General features: G+C 45.3%; 1 protein-coding gene across 5 annotated transcripts in view; it reads right to left on the reverse strand.

Annotated features, from left to right (window-relative positions):
- The window catches only part of FLNC (filamin C), a 234,353-nt gene that overhangs the window by 66,999 nt on the left and 140,040 nt on the right, over nucleotides 1–27,314 (reverse strand). For all 5 annotated transcript variants that reach the window (XM_033958234.1, XM_033958233.1, XM_033958232.1 and 2 more), the window contains 6 exons: nucleotides 24,947–25,209; nucleotides 17,120–17,717; nucleotides 9,410–9,583; nucleotides 8,282–8,444; nucleotides 5,506–5,666; nucleotides 2,069–2,236 (listed from right to left, as the gene is read on the reverse strand). In XM_033958234.1, coding sequence (XP_033814125.1) covers nucleotides 2,069–2,236; nucleotides 5,506–5,666; nucleotides 8,282–8,444; nucleotides 9,410–9,583; nucleotides 17,120–17,717; nucleotides 24,947–25,209 — 1,527 coding nt within the window. The remainder of the gene's footprint in view (nucleotides 1–2,068; nucleotides 2,237–5,505; nucleotides 5,667–8,281; nucleotides 8,445–9,409; nucleotides 9,584–17,119; nucleotides 17,718–24,946; nucleotides 25,210–27,314) is intronic.

The raw sequence follows: 27,314 nt of genomic DNA on the forward strand, positions 1-27,314 counted from the left end.
GTGCCAGTGCCAGTGCCCAAAGATCCTCCCTCATTGGTTTGGTTTGGGCTGGGCTGGGCTGGGCTGGGCCGGCCGGTGCGAGAGAGATCCTCCTTCTTCCTCTGCCGGGCTGGACTAGGCTTTGAGCATTTGCGTATGCTCAAAGCCTAGTCCAGCCCGGCAGAGGAAGAAGGAGGATCTCTTCTCTCTCGCACCGCCCGGCCCAGCCCAGCCCAAACCAAACCAACGAGGGAGGATCTTCGGGCACTGGCACTGGCACATGCTGTGCATTGGTGCTGGTGCCAGTGCCGGTGCCCAACCGGGTAAGAGTTGTATTTGCGGTGCTGGGGGGGATGTAGGATCACGGGGGAGGGGGGGTGACGTGAGCGGGGGTGGGGAGGATGCCTGTTTGCAGGGGGAATGCCGGATCAGATTATCTCGGGTCAGAGGGGTGACGCGAGCGGGGGGGAGAATGCCGGTTCGGAGTAGGCGGGAGGAGGTTTTAGCATGCGCGGTATACGCGTGTGCGCACTATATTAACATTTTATTACATAAATTTGTGTTCCCCGCGCGCTATACCCGTGTGCGCGTTTTACACGGGTGCGCGTTATCTACGTGAAAATACGGTAATGTAATGTAAAAAGGCAGTCACATTAAATTTAAGGACATGACTGGTTGCAAAACAAGGAGCATATAGAAGGAAGGATATATAGAGGGCAATGTCAGTTTCAGCTGAAGAGGAAGGTCTTCACTGCTCTCATATATCACAAGAGCACAGATGCAGTTATATAATAGAATATCTTTGTGTACCTTTCTTATAAGCATTGCATATCTGCAATATTAAGCCTATTTCTGCACAATCACATTCTTTATGCAACCACTCTTGACTATCATTGTCATTAATTCCACTTTCTGCTTTACCTCCTATGAGGGCACTGAACCCAAGACCTCTGGCGGATTGTAGGGCCGCCATCATACATTTTGGGGAATTTTAGAGCGTTTCTACAAGGCTCCCTGGCCCCTAGATTATAGAGTTACCTGTTAAGAATTTAGCTCTAAGACTGATCTGTGATTCTTCACTTTCCTTTCCCTGTGGACTCATCTATGGAGTTTATGTTACAAATTGAAAATGAGATTGCACCATTCAGTTATAAGCTATGAACGGCATTTGCCTCTGTAATATTTGGCGTGGATGGAGTTCTTTTACTTTGTGTTTTACATAGAAACATGATGGCAGATAAAGGCCCATCTAGTCTGCCCATCCGCAGTAACCATTATCTCTCTCCCTATTGGCTAAGGCTCTTAACATTTGCATCTCCTGTTCTTATAGGCTAAGGCTCTTTACACCTGCACTGTGGTGTCATAGAACTTTATGGTTACAGAAACATGATGGCAGATGACCATTATCTCTCTCCCTATTGGCTAAGGTTCTTAACATTTGCATCTCCTTCTCCTATAGGCTATGGCTCTTTGCACCTACATTGTGATGTCATAGAACTTTATGGTTAGAGAAACATTGTAGCATGATGGCAGATAAAGGCCAAATGTCCCATCCAGTCTGCCCATCTGCAACATCCACTATCTCCTCCTCTCCCTATTGGCTAAGGCTCTTAACATTTGCATCTCCTTTTCTTATAGGCTAAGGCTCTTTACACCTGCATTATGATGTCATAGAACTTTATGGTTATAGAAACACTAACACGATGGCAGATAAAGGCCAAATGCTGCCCATCCGCAGGAACCATTATCTCTTTGTCTCTCTGAGAAATCCCACGTGCTATCCCAGGCCCTTTTGAATTCAGACACTTGCTAAAGTCCACAAAGCTGTTTGGTCCACAAAGCTGTTGGTTTTATTAATTACACCTTCACTCAGTGCATGTTTGTTTCCTAAAGCAGGCGTATGTTACGCCGAAACACAGTGCTGTGTCGGGACTGTACCTTTAAGGATGGAACAAAATTAATGTTGGTCTTATTGATCCTTTTGGCTTCTTTCATTTGGAAAGACCATTTTCCCACCCCCACCTTTATTTTTTTTTTTTTTTTTTTCGTGGTTTATGTTACATACTCAGGATGCAGCAACTTTTCATACCTGTAGGTCCCACTATCCTTGTCTCGAGGGGAGCCAGCCCCGCTTTGCTGCAGTCCACAGTGAAGGTTTGTGGGACATGAGCCCTCACGCCAGTTCCCAGGCCAGGCCCAGAACACTTCACTTTGCTGGGATCCACTATGTCCTTCACCGGCACACGGAACGGACTCCCTGTACAAGAGAAAATGTGTAAAAACCAATCAGCATCTTCTGCAGGTAGAGAAGGGGTTAGCAAACAAAATCAGGCACTATATACAAATTACGTATAGACAACAGTCAGTAGGAAGAACTGGTGTCTATACATACTAGACCAGATTCTAATAATAGTGCTGTAAGTTAGGTAACCTAACGCCACCTAACCTAATTGGTTCAAGTGACACAGTAATTGACTGCACCAATTAAAACACAGTTTAAAAAAATGATGGCGCCTAAGAGCACCTCTAAAACCAGCACTGTTCTCTCGTCTACGGAGGCGCCTAAGACCGTGATTAACGGCAGAAGTGGCTTCAGGCGCTGTTACGCGCCTCTGTAGATGCGATTCTCATGACAGGCAGGCGCCAGAAATGTCGGCTTTTAAAACTCTAGTCTACCTTTCACGTAGCCGCCATTCTGCCAACCGCACCGCAGCATGACTGACACTTGAACAGCGCCGTGTTCGGAGGCACCGCCCAATAACAGTGAAATTTGCAGAACCCAACCCAATTTGTATGCAGCATCCGATTTTGTTTGCGAGCCCTTGGGGAAAATGTTTTTCGCTGAAACACGATTTTTGCATACTGCGCCCCAAAAGAAGAGTCATCTTTTGGTTTCTTTTTGGCTCTCATTTTGGGGCTCATTTTCAAAACACTTATAGTTCATTATTTATATCAGGGGTAGGGAACTCCGGTCCTTGAGAGCCGTATTCCAATTGGGATTTCAGGATTGCCCCAATGAATATGAGTTGAAAGCAGTACATGCAAATAAATCTCATGCATATTCATTGGGGAAATCCTGAAAACCCGACTGGAATACTGCTCTCGAGGACCGGAGTTCCCTACCTCTGATTTATATCCTGCCTTTCCCAAAGTGGATCACAACAAAATACAAACATAGTCACAATAACATATATGACAACCATCATAAAACATAACAATAATATCAAACCTCCTAAAAGTCACAATAGGCTAGCAGCAGCACTCCCCCCTCCCCCCCAACACACACACAATTCAGGTCCCATATTTCATCCTCCAGAAAAGATGTTTTGGATAAAGTACCATAGTGTGTCTAAGCGCCTTGAACATGAGCTCCTTAATATCATAAACGTAGAAAGGACGATGTGATAAGAAAACACTGTGACTCTGAGTTAATGGTCTCTGTGCTAGGACAGACAGGCCCCAGATTCTCCCTGAGACCCAGTGCTGGCATTTAAAATACATAGGAGGGAGATACCAGACTCTGCCTTGAGCAGAGGTTTTCAGCAGTGGTCACTTTCTCATACAGTGGACAAGAAAAAAGTCTTCTAAATGGCTTAGTGTGGTTGGTTTGGAGATGAGAACTGCTGTAGCTCCTTGATTAAGGAGCTCTGAATGGTCTAATTTTACTCCTTTCCATACTGCTTTCCATTTGACTCCAGGCTTTATACTAATCTCTCTCTCTCTCTCTGTGTATAGCATGCACGTATAGGGTTCTGTGTGGTATCTTGTCTCTTAGACAGATGCTGTTAAAAGTTCTGGCCACAAAGGGACACAGCCTGCCATCAGGCGTAGGTGATGTCCTAAGACAGTGAAGTAGCGAGCTACTTATGTTAGTATTATGAGTGGTTTTTATTATTTAAGTAGTTTTTATTATGGATATTATACTTGAATCCACTTAGGTATATGCAAAATAAAAGTTTTTAACATAAATAAATCTTTGCGCAACCTTGTTGCCACGGGACTGCAGAAACGGAGGAAGCGGAGGGCGAGGACAGAAAAGAGAGCATGTCAGCTCACACTCTTCCATTGTTGTGAGGCCATGGGAACAGATGGCGGGGAAGAAAGGGAACGGGGACTTGTATACCGTCTTTTTGTAGCTTTTGGCATTTCAAAGCCGACGTTCAAAGCAGTGGGCACTGGAGGATTAAGGGTCTTTGTCCAGGGTCACTAAAAGCAGCACCGGGATTAGATCGCACAGCTGCTGGGTGCAGAGGCAGCAGAAAGACAAGTGTGTGCCACAGAAGAGATGACACCAGAAACTGTCCGAGGGAAAAAGGATGATGACTCAATTGGGCCAGGACGGGAGCAGGAATGCTGGATTTATACTACCTACTAGGCTTGATGGACCATTGATCTGATCCAATAAGGCTACAAAGTCAGACTCTATTTTCACCAAAAACACTTTGCAGTCCTAGTACATCCATCATCCTCTCCAGATTAGACTATTGCAATTCTATCTACCTCAGCCTAACCAAGAAAAGCCTCCATAGACTGCAGCGGATTCAGAACGCTGCGGCTAAGCTTATTTTTGCGAAAAGCAAATTTGATCACGTCTCGCCACTCCTGTCTAAGCTCCATTGGCTCCCAGTAATCTCCAGGATCCACTTCAAATGTGCGTGCCTAGCCTACAAGATCCTACATGGCATCCTTCCTGCCGTTATCCCTCTATCCTGGAACTCCCCAACCCCTACCTCCTCCAGATCCTCCCAAACTCTTAAACGATCCTTCCCTTCCACAAAAGGTATTTCTCATGCAGGCAAACTTGGGTCATCCCTCCCCTTTAAAATCACTGAGATCTGGAATAACCTTACCTCCCCGCTCCTATCCTCAAGCTCCCTCCAACTTTTCTGTAAACACCTAAAAACCTGGCTATTCTCAAAATTGTAACATTTCCCCCCTCTTAGGCCTCTCCCACCTTCCCCGCCCTTTTACATCTAACTCTTAAACTCTCCACTGGAGTTCTCTCTCATCCTAATTCCTGTAAACCGTGCCAAGCTCTGCATTTACTGAGATGGTGCGGTATATAAACCCAAGGTTTAGTTTAGTTTATTCTTATGGATGCACTAGGGAAGGAGAGAGTGATTGAGCATTGGAACAAGCTTCCAGTGCGGGTGATCGAGGCACGCAGCATCCCAGACTTCAAGAACAAATGGGATACCTATGTGGGATCCCTACGAGGGTCATGCCAAGGGATAGGGTCACTAGGGTATAGACTTGAAAGAGCGGGTCAGTAGAGTGGCAGTATAATTACAATTATACTTAAGGGGGTCAGTAGACTTAAGAGGGTGGGTCAATAGTGTGGGCAGACTTGATGGGCTGTAGCCCTTATCTGCCGTCATCTTTCTATGTTTCTATGTCATAAAAAGAAAGGAAAAAAAAAAACCCCCAAATAATTGTGACTGAAGATTTACAGCATGTAGCACAGTGGAAATCAGTTCCAGCTAAGGAGTAACAAGAAACTGTTACTTTCTGCTCGCTCTGTCGCACCTGGAATAGGCTGGCCTCCGAAGGTAATGTTCACATCATAGTCCCCAGAGGTGAATGGAATGTACTCCACACTGCAGCTGCCATCTTTGTTATCCTTGCAGGACATCTTGGCCTCAGAGGGCCCCTCAATAGCCAAGCCGAGACCACCAGTGCCAGCTCCCCTGAAAGAAGTATATGAAGGCAAGGTCAACAAATCACAGCCACACGGATTCCATGATATTTAGGTGAGGATAGGCCTGAAGAAATCCTGAATTCATGTTCTCTCTTTCTTTTTTTTTCATAGCTTTATTCATTTTAAAAACCAACACCAAGTGCTACATATTATCAAACAATGTACAACATAAACAGCACTTAATACCATTAAATGATATAATAAATATATATCCCTTCCCCCCACCCACCCTTTCATACAGTATTAAGACTATCAAGAGTAATCCAAGTGATCAAGACAAACAAAATTACAACCATATCCCCCCTCCCACCCACCCATCTTGGATGTGTATAATCAAAGGGCTAAAACTAATAATCAATCTTTACAAAATTTTGGCAATGGGTCCAAAACCTCCTTGCATTTCTTATAATGTCCCAATTGTATTGCACTCATACGTTCAAATTTAAAAGTTTGGCACAAGGATTCCCACAAAAATTATAGTTTAACCTGTCCCAATTTTTCAAAATAAGCTATAGGGCAACTCCAGTCATGATGAGAAGTAGTCTATTGTTATATGGAGTTCTTGGACTCTTGGCCCTCAATAACATGCCAAACAGCACTACGTCATACGCCAATGCAACTTCCAGTAGTCTATTTATTTGATCCCAAATGGATTGCCAGAATCTAAGTATCAAGGGACAAAAGAAGAGCAGATGATCCAGTGTCCCTATATCGAAATGACAGTGCCAACATCTATTTGACTTAGAACTATCTAATTTTGGTAATCTAACAGGGGTCCAAAAACTTCTATGCAACAAAAAAACAACATATTTGTCTCAGACGCTGACGCCGTATATCTCATCCTCCAAGTCCAAATTCGTGGCCATTGAGTACTGTTGTCTCCTTCTTTTAAGAGAACTCTCTTATTTCCATAGCTCCTGAGCAGCCAGTCTCTCTCTATTTTCCATGCTTAAATGTAACTCGCCTTCAACTATTAATACGACTACTACTATTTAGCACTTCTATAGCGCTGAAAAGCGTACACAGCGCTGTACATGTAATGTAATGTAATTTATTTCTTATATACCGCTACATCCGTTAGGTTCTAAGCGGTTTACAGAAAATATACATTAAGATTAGAAATAAGAAAGGTACTTCAAAAATTCCCTTACTGTCCTAAAGGCTCACAATCTAACTAAAGTACCTGGAGGGTAATAGAGAAGTGAAAAGTAGAGTTAGAGGAAAAATAAAAATAAAATAAACATTTTAACAAGACAGCATTGATCTAAATACTTTGGAAGGTAGAAGAGAGGAGAGAAAGGAATAGAAGCAGAAGGGGGAGCCGTTGAACAGTAGAATTCTGGAGAAATTTAAATGATAGAAATAGAACAAAACAAAGACAAAAGGCAAAACAATAGATAAGATTAAAGATAAATCATAAGCTGGAAAGAAAAATAAAATAAAACTTTGTCTTCAATCCACGGTTTCAGCGTCAGTGATGAAGTGGAGCAAGTAAGTTTAGGAGGAGCGATTGACGTTTCCAGAAAGGGCTTCTTCAGGGAAGAGACTTGGCAGACAGTCCCAGGATGCCTATGTCTCCTCCCCTGCGATGTTCTCCCATCCATGCATTCCCTCCCAGACACACTGCCCGTGCCCCAGCCGCTCCAAGGAGGCTGCCCCAGATGAGGCAATAGATTCTCCCTGCTCAAAAGAGCTTACAATCTAATTTGAACAGACAGGACATCTCAGGGTTGGGGAGATTCTGGTAGAGGAAATGATACAATGGGTATAGTCAAGAGTTGAAAGCAGTTTCATAAAAGTGGGCTTTTAGCTTGGACTTGAATACTGCTAGAGACAGGGTATGACGTATTCATTTTTAGGCAGCCTGTTCCAGGCATATGGCGTGGCAAGAAAGAAGGGACGAAGTCTGGAGTTGGAAGTGGAGGAGAAATATTTTTCACTCGGAAAACAGTTAAGCTTTGGAACGCGTTGCCAAAGGTTTTGGTAAGAGTAGAAATGTGACCTTCTGAAGCAAAGTAAGAGACATAAGAACATAAGAGCTGCCTTACTGGGACAGACTGAAGGTCCATCAAGCCCAGTATCCTGTTTCCAACAGTGGCCAACCCAGGTCCCAAGTACCTAGCTAGATCCCAAATAGTAAAATAGATTTCATTCTGTTTATCCTAGGAATAAGCAGTGGATCTCTCCAAGCCATCTCAATAACGGCCTATGGACTTCTCTTTTAGGAAATTATCCAAACCTTTTTTAATCCCTGCTAACTGATTTTACCACATTCTCTGACAACGAATTCCAGAATGTAATATTTTCTCCAGTTTGTTTTACATCTACTACTTAGTAGCTTCATCGCATGTCCCCTAGTCCTAGTATTTTTGGAAAGAGTGAACAAGCAATTTACATGTACCCTTTCCACTCCACTCATTATTTTATAGACCTCTATCTTATCACCCCGGAGCCATCTCTTCTCCAAGCTGAAGTGTCCTAGTCTTTCCTCACTGGGAAATGGTCCCATGTTTTTGATCATTTTTGTCGCCTTTCTCAGTACCTTTTCCAATTCTGCTATTAAATATGAGCGCAAAAAGAAATTCTAAGGCAGGAAGAACTTACCGGGTCTCCACGGTGAAGCGATTGGACTTGTTTACAAGACCTCCCTCCAGCCCTGGACCATAGGCCCGCACACGATTTGGTTCACAGCCCTCTGTCACTTGCACACGGAATGGACTTTTGGGTACTGCTACATCATCATACAGAACCTCCACCAAATGAATACCTACAAACCCAAAAGAAAGCAAAAAAAAAAAAAAAAAAAAAAAAAGCCTCTGGGTAAATATATGAAATCTTGAGATTATTGTTACAATCTAAAATAAATCACCACTGAAATAATTAAATAAATATAATCAATCAACATGACTTGATGATAAAACATAAAGGGGTCCTTTTACTAAGGCCCCCATTATATGCTATGGGCCTCTTAGCATTTAGCACGCCTTAATAAGGGGACCCTAAAGTGTTATGCGAGGGCCCTGAGTTCCTAGTGTAGGTTCACAACGATTGAACCTCACGTCTGAAGGGCTCTTTAGCCACAACCCAGACAGGTACCGTCAGTAAGAACGGGCCTCTCAGATTGTGAGAAACATAATCTTGATAAAGGTGTCAAAATGTCAATTTGTGTCATAAAACAATAGTCTTATGTTCAGTTCATAATAAATAATTGCCTTCAACCAAGCCAAGAACCCAAAAGACAGACCATTACAGGAACAAGAACCATTGTCATTTGGGAGAGTAAGAAACAGCTTGTCAGAGGGACAAAAAAACAAACAAACTACGAGTCTACAGTGCTGAGATCAGTACTGAGGCGGTAGACTCACACTCAGCATCTCGACTTGAGATTTGGATTTTCAAGACTTCTCGCCACATTTCTCAAAGTTTGAGTCATTACATCTTAGATCCCTGAGGAAGGCGTGTTTAGCCAAAACACGGCCCGTGTTGGGTCCTTTCACGATATATGTGGATTGAGTTTGTATTGTTCCATGCCTGAGTGCGAAGGGGCTACCTTTCTGGTGAAATCTGTGGACCAGAGCTCCAGTTCTGAGGTGAAAGGGGAACACTGCACCTTCGTAAGGTCATTCCCCATCTCCTACACTCTAGACTCAACCCAATCAGAGGCGGCTTGGGCCATCCTCAAAGGCCATGTCCTGCACGCGGTGGGCTCCATCTCTCAGAGGTGACCCTTACCATCTTCGTAGGCGGTGTACTGCACACGATACGTCCCGTCTCCGTTATCTGTGATAAAGCTCTCGGTTTTGCCACCTGAGGGGTTTGCAATACGGCTTTTGATGTGGCTACCCCCTGTCTTAGTGAGAGATCGTGCATCCACCGTGAACTCCGTGGTCACTTCTCGAAGAACACCTAATGAACAGAAAGGAGAATGCCTGAGCTTACTGCATAATTGCTAGAAACACGGGCAACAGCCCACACAATCACACATGTTAGTATCGTGGTAAATACAGCGTTTTACTCTACCACATTTTCCTATCTCATTACTGTCAGCGCCATTCATAAATAGATCAAGTGAATACATTCTGGGCATATATCAAAATATTCACAGCATTTACTAAGTCACACTTGCATTGTGCTCAGAGAACTGTTACTAGGTAAAAACATCCTGTCGGTGAACAAGAAAGCCCACCTTTGAAAACGGCTCAAGTTCTCAATCATTGCACAATGACCGAGTGGATAAAGTGCTTTTTATCAAGTGACTTAATATATTTAAATGGAAAGACAAAGAGTCAATTCACCACATCAAAAAGTAAAGAAAATTTTAAACTTAGCTGCATGTAAACGTATAAATGAGTACGAATGAATCTCAGGTCCTGACGCCTTTCGCAATCAGCTGCTTCAGAAGACCCTGATTGGTGCGGTCAAAATAGCTCACATTTCTTTCTGTCTCTATTCTCCCACTTCTCTTTCTGCTCAAGACGCCCAGAGAGTATTCATTTGATCTATTTATAACACTATCCACTTGGGTTTACAGTGTTTGATTTAGCCCCATTTTGTCTTGGGAAAGTGAAATTCTTAATACATACAATCCACTCCCCACATAGCTTCTGTTCATATGGTCCTTCCTTGACATCATCAGCTCTTTCATTTTCAACACCCACAATCTCTGCCTTATTATCTCTTCGCCCTCCTTTTCTATCATCCACCCTTCTGCCTCCTTCCCTCATCCTCATCATCCGGTCCCTTTTCTCCTTCCCTCTGCCTCGTCTACTCTTTCCTCTATATCCTCGCCTTTCTTCTTTCCCTCTCTCCCAGCATCTGCCTCCTGCTTCAACCCCTGGAGATTTTTTTTTTAACAGAAGTGCATTTCCTGCTATATACGAAACAAAATACAAATTCAGTACATAAGAAATGCACATTTGCAAAGTTGGCATGCCAGTCATCGCCTTGGCAGAGTCCCTCTACTCCCAGACAACTTTTTTTGACAATAAAAATGTGGAATAGAGTTTTTGTTTTCCTAATACAGTCATTAGTTGCTAAGTTAACACTGCAAATAAGAAAGACTTCACTCCCCCTTGTCGCTTCGTCCTCACTTGTTTTAATGTGTCTTTTACTTTCTGTCGGGCAGCTTTATTTGCTGATTTGTGGCAGAGCACTCATTGTCATAGGAGACAGATTTGGTGTAGCGGTGAGCAAAAATTTTTAATCGCCTTGCCTTGCTGACGCCAGAATCTCAACTGTAGTGCTGAAATGTCCTGATCTAGCTGGGTTAACAGCAAGAAAAGCGCTACCACGGCCCATTTCTGCAGCTGTTACCAGAGACTAGGACAGAGTAACAGGAGACCATATATATGCTCTAAGTATCTAAGACCCTATACCAGGCGTGTCAAAGTCCCTCCTCGAGGGCCGCAATCCAGTCAGGTTTTCAGGATTTCCCCAACGAATATGCATTGAAAGCAGTGCATGCACATAGATCTCATGCATATTCATTGGGGAAATCCCAAAAACCTGACTGGATTCAGTCCTCAAGGAGAGACTTTGGAGACCCCTGCTCCAGTAGATCTATTTGCATGCACTGATTGTCAGTGGAGTATATTGCCTTGAAAAGAAGAGTCTTCAGTTTGTTCTGAAAAGTGAGATGTAAGGTTAGACCCCCCCCCCCCCACCAAAAGGTCAGGATTGGAGGTGTATTGTGAGGCAGCTTTACAATCCGCCAGGTCCCGAGTTCAATATCCTCACAGAAGATTCATTAGAAAGTAAAATCAAATGACAAGCACAGCCAGACGTGCTTGCATAAAAAATATAATATAGAACTACAGAAAGGCAATCTTTAGAAAGATACATAGGCTTTACAAATACAGAGTGGATTCAGAGACTGTTTCTGTGCTCTTGTGAATGAGAGAGAACAGACAAAGAAAAGAATCCAAGGGAAAGAGAGGCAGAGAGAGAAAGGGGGGTGGGGAGGGTGATGTTTCAAGCTTCGGGTTCCAGAGAGAGCAAGAGAAGGGTAATGTTGAGAGGGGGCTTTTTATAACAAGTAGAATCTATTAAAGTTAAATATCCCTATCCTTTGTAAACTGTTTGAAACAATGGTTAGTTTCATTGATAAGGAAGGTGAGTGAGGTGTGCTAGACTGGAGAAGAATAGACTGGAGTCAAATGTACTTTCCAGTATGCCTCTGACAATAGTTTCTGATTAATCTTAAGTTATCTGTGCACCTGGATCCATTGTACATCCTATGCTGTCCATCCTAAGGATCAGACATTAACACATCTTCTTAACTCCTCTTCGCACCTCTTAGTTGCAAGGTCCTCTAAGCACTGATTTAATTTAGGCTGGCTAAGGCTGTTTGCAATGACATTCCCTAAGGTCAGACATGAATGATATGATCTCCCATAGGCCTTTGCTGGCATTGGTAAGGCCAGCAAGTTAAGGCAGGGCTGACATGAGATATCAGGGCTTGGTTTTGATAGCTGTCGGGAGGCTGTTTGCGCCGATGTAGGTGACAAGTGGGTTAAATGCGCACTTGAATTTTATTCCTTTAGGACACACATGTCAAAGAACCGGGAGCCAAATCCGGCCGCCTGGCCGTTTTATGTGGTTGGCGGTGACTGTGCCGCGTCTAAGCGCCTGACCATGCAGCCCCAGTCCCAGTGGTGCTCCAAGCACCTGAATGCGCTGCCCCACTCCCAACGGCGCTCCATGCTCCTCACCGTGCTGCCTCAGTACCTATTTGCAGGCAGAAGGACCCAGTCCCAGTGTAAAAGCTAGGTTGGAGCAGGACGCCCCACACAAGTGCCTGACCGCGCCACATGTGTCTGAGGGTGAGGAAGGATCTATACTGCTACTAAGACTAACTGCCTCTTTTACAAAGCCGTGCTAGCAGCTGCCATGCGGCAACAGCTCCGAAGTACTTTAAATCTCTATGGGCTTCGGGGCCATTAGCGCGGCTTTGTAAAAGAGGCCGTAAGTATCTTAATTTAAAAAACGGCCCGCGACTTAGCCTGTGTTTTAGATTTCAGCCCTTTATGTGATTGAGTGTGACACCCCTGATTTAGGAGATCGAAGGATAAGGATCTTTGAAAAAGAACAATTCAGACTCAGTTCAATACCTAGTCCTAAGTCTATTGGATTACTGCAATATCCTCTACCTTTCTTGTCCTACCTACCTAATAAAACAACTACAGACTGTGCAGAACACTGCCCTCAGAATGATCTATTCCCTTGGAAAATTTGACCACATCACCAACGCCTTCCTAGACTCACACTGGCTTCCAATACAAGCCCGCATCCAATTCAAACTATACTGTATGTTATTCAAAACCTTAAACGGAATGGCACCCACCCACCTAAACAACCGTCTAAACAGGAACCTCTCAACCAGACAGAGGAGAACCCAATCCCCTTTCTCCTTCCCCCCTTTTAAAGGAACTAAACGCAAAAAGATGTATGACAACTTACTTGCAACACATGCAGCTAAATTGGACCCCTCCATCACCAACTGACCTCAAGGCTTTCCGCAAAGAAATCAAGACCCTACTATTCAAGAAATTCACCCAAATGTCCTAATCCCTTCCTTTCCCCCTCTCTCCCCCTCTTAGAACCCACTCATCAAAATTGCTTTAGACCTTACGCCTTAATTGTAATTTGTATTTCTCTTCCTGGAAATGTCCAGTTATCGTTCTGATGTAATCCGCTTAGAACTGAAAGGTACAGGCGGAATATAAGCCAGTAATGTAATGTAATGTAAGTTTCTTGATGTTTCTGGTTGAGTTGGATAAAGAATTGGCAACCTGCCCTACAATGATTTCTGATAGTTACTTAAATCGATTTTATTCCAACAGTACTATGGATCTGTAAATTACTGATTTGAGAATTAGGGAAGGAGTCTCATATTTTATACTTATTCTTTGCAATTATTTTTTGTTGTAATATTATTGTGTTGCAATTTTTATACTAATGCCATTGTAATTGGTTTATTGGTCTGTGTTGCAGCTGTCAATTGTGAGTACTTGAGTAATATAAGGGGCTTTAGACCACAGTCCAATGGTTCCATAATGAAATCGCACAGGACATTGGTGCGCCGCCAATCCCGCACGGGACTTCTGTGCACCGCCTAAAACCTGTTCCTGTTACCGCTGTGAGTGGGGGCCTGGGGTGAACCCACAGTAAACTGACAAGTGTTTGCGCTCACATTGGGGGGGAGGGAACCAGGGAAACCCCCCATTACGCTGTAAACTGCCGTTTTCCATCGGTTTTCAGGTAATCAGCAGTTTTCAACTTAGTAGGGGGGTTCCCCCCCACATGTGAGCGCAAACACTTGTCAGTTTACGGGGGTTCCCCTACACACACACACACCCTCTGAACGCTAACAGTAACAATTTTTAGGACTTGCGCAGAAGTCCTGTGCGCGATTGCCGGCACGGCAATGTCCTGCACGGTTTTGACGCGTCACCCAGTCCAATACACCCCTGCACAAACACTTGGATAACTTGGAGGTAAAGGGAAATAGCTTTTATATACGGCCTTTCTGTGGTACACAGTGACTTTGCATCCATTTCAAGTTCTCTCTAACACTGGTACTGCGTGTATTTTGTATATGGATGGTTAAATGTTTGGCATGTCACCTTGTACACATGAACCACTGCAAAAGGTCTGAGCTACAAGCAGTCAAGCAGTGCCTAGAAACCGCATTTCATCCACGCCTCTTGAGATTATGATCACAGTTTATGCTCTACCGACTGGGAGGAATTAGAAACAGAGTCACCTGCTCCTTGCCCAAAGGTCTTTGGGATATTCAGTTCTAATATAGCTCAGTCTTCCTTCACTGTATCTGTGAGACCTTCCCAGGCAGACAGCCCCCTCCCCATCTTCCCTGAAACTTTCCATGCACCTTTTGAGTTCGCAGTGGCAGGTTTAATCAAGGCAGAGTTCATATCTGCATGCCTCTAAATGTGGCACCTAACTGGGAAATTAGCCTTCTGAACCAGATCCAGTGCTCTCTGGTTTATCCAAATGTTTTGCTACTCAGAAAAAAAAGAAGTTTCATTTATGAATGCATATAGGTTATGGTTTTGTTTTGTATTTTTTAATATATTTTTATTGAAAGTGAAAAAGGTCACACCTTCCTTCTCATTAATTGCTCATCTGGAAGTGATACATGCTGTGCAAGGAGGAATTCTTAGAGACCGCCAGCAGTGGAAACCTTCATCTTCTGCTTCGCAGAGCAGCCATAGCTACTGGTACAGCTGTATTGAACTTCCAAGAGAACTGGGGTAATCTGCACAAAGACGCCAAGGTTGCAACTCTGATATTGATAATACAGCTGTCAGCATTTTCTATTGGCCTAACCAGAGGGGCAGCAAAGGCCTCTGGAACATCAATATATGAGCATATTACTCCATATCTCCGAGGACTGCATTGGCTGTCAGTTGTACTTAGAATTCAATACAAAGCAATTATGTCATGTCACCAATTTTTATATGGTACGATCCCTGAATTTTTTAAGGGTTTGATGTCTGAGTATCAACCATTAAGATCATTGCGCTCCAAAAGTTCTGCATTGCTGAAAATGAAGTCTAACCCTAAATATGTGGAAACGAATGCCATGATTTTTACATGTTGGATAGCCTTGTTGGTCAAATTAAAAAATGTAGAGACAGAAACGCATTTAGCAAAATGTTAAAAACACAACTGTTTGCAGATGTATTTCTTTGAGCAATTGACCTTATGTAAAGATTGAATCTGTTTTTGTTCCTATCTTGTTTTGATTTTTATAACATTTTATGTATGTAACTTTTTGCAAACTGTTTTGGAAAAAAAACAGTATAGAAATTTTTAAAATCAATAAATTAAATAAATATTAATCTGACTCTGGGCATGTCAGTGCAGATAGACGAAAGACTCCTGACCATTCAGCCTTAGAATGCACTAAATGACTTCTAAAATGCCAGTGCTTGAGATTGACAAAGAACCTTGGTAGAGTTGTGGGGGGGGGGGGGGGATCCAGAGTTTCAACAGATGTGCTAAGGTCCGATGCTTAAGGTAAAGAATGGTTTCAGCTGCTTTTAAAGACAGGTAGTTATTGTCAGTTTAGAGCCATTGTTTTAGACAGAAGCCAGTTGTCAAAGAAAGATGCTGGAAACTACCAGAAACTCCGATTTCTCTCTTTTTCTCCTTTAGCCTTTCACACCTCCACCCATCCAGACACACCCATCATTTAGATAAAACCTCCTGCTTGTTCTTTCCACGCCCCTTCGTTCTACCTTCAGCTTCTGCACATACACACACATACTAACAAAATATCTTTCTGTAACAAGCATATGTATGGTGTATCTTTCTTCTAAGCATTGCACCTCTATAATATTAAGCCTATTTCTACAAAATATACATTTTTATGCAACCACTCTTGGCTATTATTGTCATTAATTTACTTCCCACTGCACTTCTTTGAGGGAATTGAACCCAGGACCTCTCAACACACTCACAAAATTCTAGCCAAAAACACACATTTAAACACAAAAGATTACAACGGTCTCTGAGAAAACTGGGATAACCTACATAGAGGCCATTGTTATTATCCTTGCATAAACAAGGATTACACCAATGTGATGCAATGCCTACACTATAGGACATGTATAGCAAGCCTTTAGGGCAGGGGTAGGGAACTCCAGTCCTCAAGAGCCGTATTCCAGTCAGGTTTTCAGGATTTCCCCAATGAATATGCATGAGATCTATTTGCATGCACTGCTTTCAATACATATTCATTGGGGAAATCCCGACTGGAATACGGCTCTCGAGGACCAGAGTTCTCTACCCCTGCTTTAGGGTCTACTGCAAAACCATAGTCATTCAGATCCCTCAGTAGCATAAATGGTGCACAAAAAGCATGCATTAATCAGTGGAAGTGAAGTTCAAGACCAAGGATGACGGTATAAGTAGTAACATAAGCACCCATTTCTTCAGGAAAAGGATGGTGGATATAAAGAGCAGTCTCCCGGTGGAGATATTGGAGGCAAAATGGGTATCCGAATGCAAGAAAAGGCTAGATAAGCACAAAGGATTCATGGGAAAGAGAGGCTACAGCTGGGCATTAATTACGGCAGCGAGCAGTAGGAAACAGTAGGAAAGCAAATAAATCCATTCTAAGACAGAACTATCCCCAATGGTTCCCCTTTTCACTTTAGAGCAGAGGTGGGCAACACTGGTCCTCGAGTGCTGGAATCCAGTCGGGTTTTCAGAATTTCCCCAATGAATATGCATGAGATCTATTTGCATGAACTGCTTTCAATGCATATTCATTGGGGAAATCCTGAAAACCCTCGAGGACCGGAGTTGCCCACCCCTGCTTTAGAGTCTTATTTCACTCCTAAGGAGAAGTACATATTTTCAGTTTTTGAAAACTTCAGCCGCTAAGCTGATTGTCATGTACCCCAGGGCTCTTACCTCGTGGCTCCACACCTGGACCAAAGACCTTGACTCCAGTGGTGTCCACAGCAGGGTCCACATGGAGGCGGGCTGGGAATTTAGGCACAGAATGGCCTCCGTACTTGATCGTGATGGTATACATGCCAGGGAACGGTGGGGTGTAGGTGATGCTGTAGGTGCCATCGCTGTTGTTCTGGATCAGAACCTCCGATTTGACCCCAGAATCCGAGATAATCTCAATCGTGAGCTCTGCGTCCCCAGCCTTGGAGCAGTCCACAGTGAATGTGGCTGTTTCCCCGACCTTGCCGTGCTCCAGGCCGGGGCCACTGGCTGTCACTTTGCTGGGATCAAAGACTGGTTTGATGTTGGCTTTGAAAGGCGAGCCTGGGATGTGGACGTCGGCAAAGAGGATATTGATGGCATACTCTCCTGGCTCTGTTGGAAGATAGGAAACAGAGCAAGAACCATCCCCGTTGTCCTGACATTCAATCTTGGCTTCACAAGGACCTTCCACAGTCAGGCCCAGGCCCCCAGTGCCAGCACCCTTAGTGTCAATAGTAAAGGGAGCTGGTTTAGCCACAAAGCCTCCCTTAAGTCCTGGGCCATAAGCACGAACCTGTGAAGAGGTGAAAGAGAAAGGGTTCAATAAAAGAGAGCTTACGCAAAGGAGAAATCAGTCACTGGGTTGCATCCTTAGGTACGGCAGCACATCTTGGGCAAATTTTTATACAGTACAGTAGTACCTTGGATTACGAGTATAATCCGATCCAGGAGCATGCTCGTAATCCAAAATGCTCATTTATCAAAGCAAGTTTCCCCATAGAAAATAATGGAAACTCGCTTTGATGCGTTCCCCCCCCCCCCCCCCGAGAACCGGCATTGCTCCCCTTGAAGCCCCCCCCTGCAATCAGGCAACCCCCCCTGCGATCCGGCACCCCCCCTGCCTCGAACCGGCACCCCCCCGCCACGATCCGACCCCATCCCCTGACACGATTGGGCACCCCCCCCTGCCACGATCCGCATCTGAGCATGCTCAAGGCCCAGCAGACGAGGAGGTCGAGCTTCAAGAGTGCCCAGATGAGGGTAAGAAGCGGCGGAGGGTGCCCAATCGTGGTGGGGGGGGTCGGATCGTGGCAGGGGGAGGGTGCCAGATCGCAGGGGGGGGGTGCGTAAATCGAGCCATGCTCGGTTTCCGAGGCACCGATTTTGCAAATGTTTTGCTCGTCTTGCAAAACACTCGCAAACCGGTGCACTCGTAAACCGAGGTACCACTGTATATGAAAACTGAATGTTAGGTGTAGAGTTACCAGATGTCTGGATTTATCCAGATGTGTCCTCTTTTTAGAGAACTATCCAGGCAACTGGATAGGTTTTCAAAACCCGGTACTTTGTCCGGGTTTTGAAAACCATTGAGCTCGGGGGGTGAGGGCTGTATAAGTAGCCTAGCAGATCACAGCAATTTGTTAAGAACCAGAGCACCAGGCGTCAAATCTGGCTTCTCTTGCTGATATTCCCTGTGAGCGTGGGCAAGCCACTTCACCATTCATTGCCTCAGATGTAAGGTAGTAAGCCCGCCAGGGACAGGGAAACACCTAAGTGTGACTCACCTTCAACCACCATGGAAAAGCCATGAGCTACAAATTCATATCAAATAATACCGGAGTTATGCAACAGTTTTGGATTTTTCTAAAACGTCATTATGGTGTATAATAAACTGCAGGACAAAATATTTCTGGTGATATTTAGGACATATGGTGATTAAAGTGTCAAGGTGAAATGAAAAATAATATTATCTTAAACCATTTTACAGTTAGATAAACCGAGGTACAGATAAATTCCCAACAGCAAGCACAGAAAGTAGCATCACAAATGAAACAGCATAAGCCGTGGTTTTCCAGAAAGGCTCCCAGGAAGCCGAAAAGCGCTCCCCCCCCCCCCCCCCCCCCACCGCATAGTGGAAAGATCGGGAACATCTCTGCGCTCCCAAGCCAGCAGGAGAATCATCTGAGAGCGCCACATAGAGGTGTTAGGAGCGTCAGGGTCCAGCCATTTAAGAACAATACATTTTAAGGCAGTGTTTTCCAACCACCGGTCCAAGGACCAGTGCCGGTCCACAGAAATTTCCTGCCGGTCCACAGGGCCAGCACGTGCATCAGGCCCAAAACAGTGTTCTTCAACCGCCGGTCCACAGTGCGATCGATGCGGCGTTATCTTCGAGCCAGCTCCCTCTTCCTCACTGATTCAGTGCACAAAGCCACGGGCAGCGGCTCTTACAGGCAACCTGCGCCTGAACCGGAAGCCTTCTCGCTGACGTTGCAACGTCAGAGGGAAGGCTTCCAGATGAGGCACGGGACGTGCAAGGTGCATTTTGTACTATTATGGGGGCGGGGTCTGGGGTGGAGATTGGGTAGAGATGGGCGGGGTCTGGCCCACGACTTAGCCCAGTGTTCTTCAACCGCCGGTCCACAGACCGATGCCGGTCCACAGAATAATTATTTTGTTTCTACCGGTCCATAGGTGTAAAAAGGTTGAAAAACACTGTTTTAAGGCACATAAGATGGACCGACGAAGAAAGGCACTCAACCCTGACGTCCTCGAACGATGAGACGGAGAGAGTCCAAAAAGTAGCAAAGGTGACAATCGTATGGTCACATTCCAAATAGTCCCAATAAAAGTAAAAAGTCCTGCCCAATAGGCTTGAACAGCCGGGCAAAGACCACAACATGTGGCCCAAAATAGCAGTCAGATACCCACATTTATCACACGAGGCTGTGGGCCGATACTTAGCGCAATAGGCCCTGTGAGGTGATACATAAATTCGAAATAACGATTTATATTGCATTTCCCAAAAGTACACATACTTTCCGAGGTACAGATAAATAAAACGATGTTCCTCAGATCACAGAGCGACGTACAAAAATCCATGATTGGAACCTGCACTCTAAACTTTCTATTAATTCACAATTTACCTCCCCTTTATCTAAGGCCTCTTTTTACAAAACCACGCTAGGGTCTTAACGTGAAGAATGGCGCGTGCTAGTCGCTACTGCCTCCTTTTGAGCAGGCGGTAGATTTTCAGCTAGCACGCGCTAATCCGGTACATGTGCTAAAACCACTAGTGCACCTTCGTAAAAGGAGCCCTAAGTCGCAGTAGAGGTTTCTACCGCAGCCTACAGCGCTAAATTCTCCGACACGCATAGAATTCCTATGAGCATTGGAGCAGCGTCAATGCATTTAGTGCCCCAGGCTGCGGTACAAGCCTCTACAGCAGTGTCCCGCAAACTTTCTCCTGCTGCGGCACGCTAAACGCAGTGGCCAGGGCTCTAGGCATCCGGGAGTGCGCGGACGTCGCTGTGGTGACGTCACGTCGACGTCCGCGCACACGCGAAGGCCCTCCAGACGGGCCCTGTGATGCCCGAAGGGGGTGCCAACAGGGAAGAGAGCCAGAAGGAAGAAGAGGCACTGGTGTCAGCTGATTGTCTACAGCAGTGTTCTTCAACCGCCGGTCTGTGGACCGGTGCCGTTCCACAAAAATCTCCTGCCGGTCCGTGAAGGACCAGCGTCCCCCGCAAGCACTGAGTTAAAAAGGTGGCTCACTGCAAACGCCTCATGGACCACCAAGGCCAAAACACCAGTGCAGCCGTCCTCCAACACCTCCAGGCCGTGCCGGGGCCCACAGTGGGAAGCTCTCACACGAACCTGGTGCAGTGGCTGATGGTCATCTCTGGGTCAAAGACCACTGGAGAGCTGGAGGCGCGCGAAGCGGACGCCACGCAAGTCCACTGACCGTACTGCGGCACACGGTTTGTTATACACTGCTGAACCGCACCTCAGTAAAAGAGGGCCTTAATGCTGTGCTCACTAGGTCCTATGCTACATTCCATAAAAGCAATATTAAATTGCAAAGCTCCTCTGAAAAGCTCTCTATGAACATTACAGGGCTAGATTCACTAAGCAAACCGATTGCGTACCGCTCGTTTTGCGCTCACTTTCCGACTCCGGCTCAATTCACTAACCTTCTTCCAGACCTCATCCGCACACTATCCGATCTGCGCAGGCAAATGAGTAAAAAGGCATGCAAATTTCTTAACGCGTCGATTCATGAAACCATTTCGTCCAAACCGACTGGCCTTTCCGTTCCAAAAAGTTACGACAGCTGAGGGCCAGTCGTTTACATCCTCGTTCACTATTTCTGCCTAGCAACTGATGTGTGCATGTTAAGAACCCCATCAAAATTATATATCTACCCCTCCCAAAGTCCTAAATATATCAAAACTTTTTAAATATGTGTAAACCTTCATGTACATAAGCGTTAGAAATAATTTTTATTTCTTTTTTTTGGAATGCGCATAGCGAGCACGGGAGCGAATCTCGGATTTGTAATGCGCATTGTGAGAAAATCGTGGATTAACCCCGTGCTCTCCTTGCGCATTGTACATTTCAAATATCAATGCCAAATTAACAAAAAAAAGCCAAAATCAAATAAAACTTTTATGGGCCAGCTATCCCTCCCCCCTTCCTTCCGGCTGGATTGTCGCGTGCATGTGACATCAGGGTGTCACTAGTGGTTGCTAAGCGCATGCGTCATGAGCTTCAAAACCAACAAGGATACAGCGCGCACGCGCGTCGATCGATGTTTCAGCGCTAATAGCGGCGTGTTTACGATTGGATCATTTGCATGGACAAGCTTTACCGAATCGATCGGCTGCAATCACTCGGAAGCGGATAGGACACGAATGGGATAGATTTCGGGACTTTAGTGAATCCTGCCCCATGTCCTTCATCACGTAAGAATGCCTGCGAATCAAAAGAGACCTCCTGTGGTTTAAGCCCTCTAGGTCTCAGAGACAGTTTTGTCACCACACACAGCTTTGAGCCTGAAGCACTCATTCCTCCCCCCCCCCCCCCCCACCCAGTTTTGTGTCTGTGGGAAAACCATTTAATGCATCTAGCTCAAAATATCTAATCTGAGGCCGCCAGCTCGATTCCATCAACATGCTTTGTGTTTCCAGTGCAAGCCCTCTGACAGTTCACCCTTTCCCCTTCCTCTCAACAGTGTAAACCACAAGATACTATTTCCGACAGGCTGCACGGGTTCCTCGGTGGAAGGACAAATGCCATAGGCGCTGGAAAAAATTAGTGTTTTGCTCTTTGACCCCAAGGCAGAGAGATAATTTTTTTTTTTCAAGCTATTGCTACAGACAGAATCCTTCTCCTTATTTAAACAGTCAGCAGAAAGCTGGGCTTTGCCTTATCTGTCCCCAAGGATCATCATTGTTCTCTTTCAACAATTCCGATGTGGTTTTGTTTACACGTCTCTATGTCTTCCCCCTATAACCTCTCTTCTGGGGAAATTAAAAACACATGTGCTGAGTGGTTGTATGCTTTGGCACGGGAGCAAAGAGAGGGAGGGAGCAGATAGTATGAAAGAAGGAGGGAAAGAGATAGAGAGGAAAATACAAAAGGAAATGAGTAGAAAAAAAGGGAATTTACAGTATACACGGAGAGAATGAGAGAGAGGTGAGTGGAGACAAGAGTATAACAGAAGAAGCTGAGGAGGAGTAAAGAGACGAAAGAAAGGACAGAAGAAAGAAAAAAGAGACAGCATGAAATAAAAAGAGAAACGGAGAGAGGAGACAGAACAAAAGAAGAGAGCGGCAGAAATATAGTCTTAAAAAAGAGAGAGGAGCAAAGAGAAGAAGCTGAGGAGGAGTAAAGAGACGAAAGAAAGGACAGAAGAAAGAAAAAAGAGACAGCATGAAATAAAAAGAGAAACGGAGAGAGGAGACAGAACAAAAGAGGAGAGCGGCAGAAATATAGTCTTAAAAAAGAGAGAGGAACAAAGAGAAAAAAACAGTCAAAGAAAAATGGAAAGGTCAAAGAAACTCTAAGGAAAAGAAAGAAAACCCGAGTCAAAGAAAGAAGGAGAAAGATAGATAGTAACATAGAAAGAAAGAAAATGAAAGCGGCTAAAAATGATCAGAAGATCTTACAAGAAAGCATAGCAAAACCAAAAACACAAACCAGTGAGCGGCACCCCCCCCCCCGCCCTCTTCCCTGCCCCCCCCTTTCCCCGTACCTTTTTAACTTCTCCGGTGTGGGCAGCATGCCCACGTCGGTGTCAGCTCGCCCTGTGATGTCACTCCCGAGGCGCGGGGCCCGGAAGCGACGTCAGAGCGCCGATGCTGAGCGGGCAGCAACCTCATGCTGGGGAAGTAAAAAAAGGTACGGGGGAAGGCATGGGGCGCGCGGGAGGGCGGAGAGGAGGAGGGGTGCCGAGCCCTTAGGAAGACCGTGCCTGGGGTGGACCGCCCCCCCCTGCACCCCCACCTTACTGCACCACTGAATCAAACATGTCTTTTAAAGTGCTTTTTAGTCACTACAATAACACTTAACCCATTTTGAGATTAGAAAAGTATCCTAATTACTGGGATGGTTGGGGGAGGGGTTTATGCCACCTCCCTGAAAAAGGCTTCAACTCAGAGTGTCTCATGAATGGCTGAACTTGTTTATTATTTTATGCATTCAGTTTTCTATACCATTCTCCCAGGGGAGCTCAGAATGCTTTACACTTCCCCCCTCCGTATTCGTGGTTTCGTTAACCGCGGTTTCGGTTATTCGTTCCCAGACTCCGCCCCCTCCTCCCCCCTAATTTAAGTCATAGGAAATTGCTGCACTCAGCGTTTCACAGAGAAAATCGATGCTCCCAGCATTGTCCGGTGAAAATCGTTACACTGGCAGGTCAGGTGATTCGTGGTTTTGTGTCTTTTTTTAGGGGTTTGTTTTTTTAACAGAAAAACCGCAAATAATATACGAAAAGTTATTCGCTGTTTTGTTTCTTTTTTAGGGGGTTTTTTTTAACAGAAAAATTGCAAATAACATACGAAAAGTTATTCGCTGTTTTGTGTCTTTTTTAGGGGTTTTTTTTTTAACAGAAAAATCGCAAATAACATACGAAAAGTTATTTGCGGTTTTTCTGCATTCGCTGCCATGCAGTTCCCCTATCACCGCAAATACGGAGGGGAAACTGTAATTGAATTTGTTCAGGTACTCTGATATTATATAGTATTAAACTTAAATGAACAATTTACGCTGCTATCTCTGTACTTCTACTAAACAGAGAAAGCTGTCTAGGTAAAGCCTGAATATTGCCACCACTCAAATATCTTTTGTCCCCACCCACTCACTGAAAACCTCTGATATCAGTTCCTCCTGTAGACATAGAGGTCTGTTTACGAAGCGGTGATTAGCATTAATGCACACATAGCACGGCAAAAAAAAAAAAAAAAAAGCCAACACGACATGCATTAAAACATCCCAGCGTTATATTCTTTGCATTAGCCTCCAGTAACCATGAGCTAATAATTATTTCCTAATTTGCTGGGTCGGGGTGTGTCATGGGTAGAGAATGGCCATGATGGCAATTACCAGCTACAATGCTGACATTACCATGTGGTAAGGTCTCCTAAGTTGCGGTATTTTTTTCCCCAATGGCCGCACGCTAATGGTAACAGTGTACAGCATGAACGAAAAAGGAATAAGCTCCCCTCCCCCCTTTTACAAAAGTGCAATAGAGTATTTTAGTGTAGGCCGGCGATGTTCCTGAAGCTCATAGAGTTCCTATAAGTGTCGGGAGCAACGTGGAGCGTTCAACACACTGGCCTGCGCTACAAACCGCTATTGCGGTTTTGAAAAGGGGGGGGGGGGGAAGGGGGATAGCGGCATTCAGAGCCGCAGGAACTTATCAGCTACTGTTGCAGAACTTTTTTGAGGGGGGATGAGAAGTGGTTTGTAGGAGATGCTAACGGTATTCTTCATCTTATACGCAACTGAGGCTTCACACACCTTGGAAGGATCTGGTGGCATGACGGCCTCCACAGCAAAGGGGCTCCCTGCGATTGGAAGTCCATCGTAGCTGATGTCCACCTTGTAGGGCCCTTCCTCAGGAGGCATGTACTTGACCGTGTGAATATCGCTGGTGACCCCAGTCTCTACTTTGCAAGGGATCGGTCGACGAGATGGAGATGTGATCTTCACGTCAACCTTGCCCTGTCCTCCAGCTCCATGGGTGTTAATAGTAAACTCCTGATCTTTGCCGACATCTACCTCTGCAAACAGAAGAGCAAATGAGAGCCATGAGGAGGTCTGCCAGCTAAGAGTATCTGTGAAGGGCATGAAAATGCAAAGACCTTTAAGTATTGATTGATTTCTTTCTTTCGTTTTTTATCCTGTCCTCCCCAAAGAGCTCAGAACGGGTTACAAGCTAACATACGTGGAGGGGTATAATCAAAACTTCCATCTAAGTCCGATTTTGGCATATTGTGTTAGATGCCCAAAGTCAGCAGTGGGAAAGTGCCCATTTTAGAAAAATACGCCCGTGTGAAGTTCAAATTTGGTTGCTTTTGTTTTAAGGCTCTGTTTGGCTTCATTCCCAAATATCTAGTTGACCTCTTTTTCATTGTGACTAATAAACACAGGAGAAGTTTGCATTTGAATTTTGTCTTTCCACCTGTTAAAGGTTGTAAACTTAAAAAAATACCATCAACACCTTTTGTCATTTCGGGTGGCTTTATGGGATGAGGATTTGGAACATCTGATAATGTCCTCTAATGCCTATGAAGAATTTAGGAGAAATTTAAACACATATTTGTTCTCCAAATACTTGAGTAATTAATTTGCATACACATGGATATTAAAATGTCAGTAACTTGTTTTGTTTAGCTGTAATTATCTAGTCAATTAATCTTGATTCTATGCAATTGTATATCGTTTTAGTAAATTTTTGTTAACCGCATAGAACTTCAAGGTCCTGCAGTATATAAGCTGATTGTTATGTTATCTGAATGTCCAAGCTATCGTTTGTTCAGACCATCAGGATATCTATTAGAGAATGACACGGTGGCGGTTTACCCGCGGCCACCGCATTTTAGCCGCGGGTCACCCGCCAAAAACGGGGAAGAAAACTAGCAGTCGCTGCGGCGACAGGGACAAGGCCATTCACCGCCCGCGGGGCGGTGAATGGTCTTGTCCCCCGCAGTGAGGCATGAAGGATCGCGCGGTCCCCGCAGCTCACACCCGCCCGCCCAATCGATTCCAGTGTCCAGCCAGCTCTCTCCCCTCTCCTCACCCCAGTCCGCAGATCCAACTCCTCGGCGACCCGCACTCTACCAGAGAGCCGCGCACACCCGCCGCTGCTCAGCCTCGATCTTCTGCTCTGACGCAACCGGAAACAGGAAGTTGCAGCAGAGCAGAAGATCGAACACTGAGCAGCCGCGCGTGTGCGGCTCCCTGGGAAAGCGCGCAGGTTGCCGAAAAAGAAAACCCACAAACCAAGGTGAGGAGAAGGGAGAGAGCCGGCCAAACACCAGGATCGACCGGGCAGGCAGGTAGTGGCCGCGGGGACCGTGCGATCGCTAGTGTTCCCGGCTCAAATTGGAAGGAGGGAGTGAAAGGAAAAAGGCTTATATGGATGCAGCGGGGACAGTGACGGGGCGGTGAATGGGATGGCAGTGGCGGTGACGGGGCGGTGAAAGGGATGGCGGGGACGGTGACGGGGCGGTGAAGGGATCGGCGGTGACGGGGCGGTGCAGAGGATGGTGGGCCGGTGACGGGGCGGTGACGGGGACAGATTTTTTCCCCGTGTCATTCTCTAATATCTATCTTTATACCACATTTTCGACCAAAATTTCGGCCAAGTCCCAAACGCCCAAAACAAGACCATTGGGAGGGACCAGTCTTGTAATGGCCACCCAATCTTGGACTGGCCACCCAGACATGGCAACAGAGCAGTGGGGCATCTTACAGGACACTGCTGTGAACGTCACAAAAAGGATGTCACACAAATATATCACCAGAACTCCCTTATAGGTTATGGTGAGACCCCCAAAACCCACTCTACCCACCTGTCTACAACCCCAATAGCCCTTATGGCTGCAAGTGGCACCTATATGGCAGTAGAGTAGGGTTTTGGGGGGTTTTAGTGAGCGCACATGTTCCACCATAAATGTAGTGGTTAGAGTGGCTTATGGGCTTGGTTCACTAGCACATCCCCCCCCCCCCCCCCCCCCCGGCTATTTAAGACACCTCTGTGTAGCTTTACTAGGCTTTTCTATACCAGGTGTTGATGTTCTGGAGACAGGTATGTATTTTTTTATTCTGATCTTTGTAAGGGTGTGAGGGGGGTCAGTGAACACTGGGGGGAGTGTGGGGGTCT

The sequence above is a fragment of the Geotrypetes seraphini genome, chromosome 9, assembly GCF_902459505.1.
Source record: "Geotrypetes seraphini chromosome 9, aGeoSer1.1, whole genome shotgun sequence".
Lineage (NCBI taxonomy): Eukaryota > Metazoa > Chordata > Amphibia > Gymnophiona > Dermophiidae > Geotrypetes > Geotrypetes seraphini.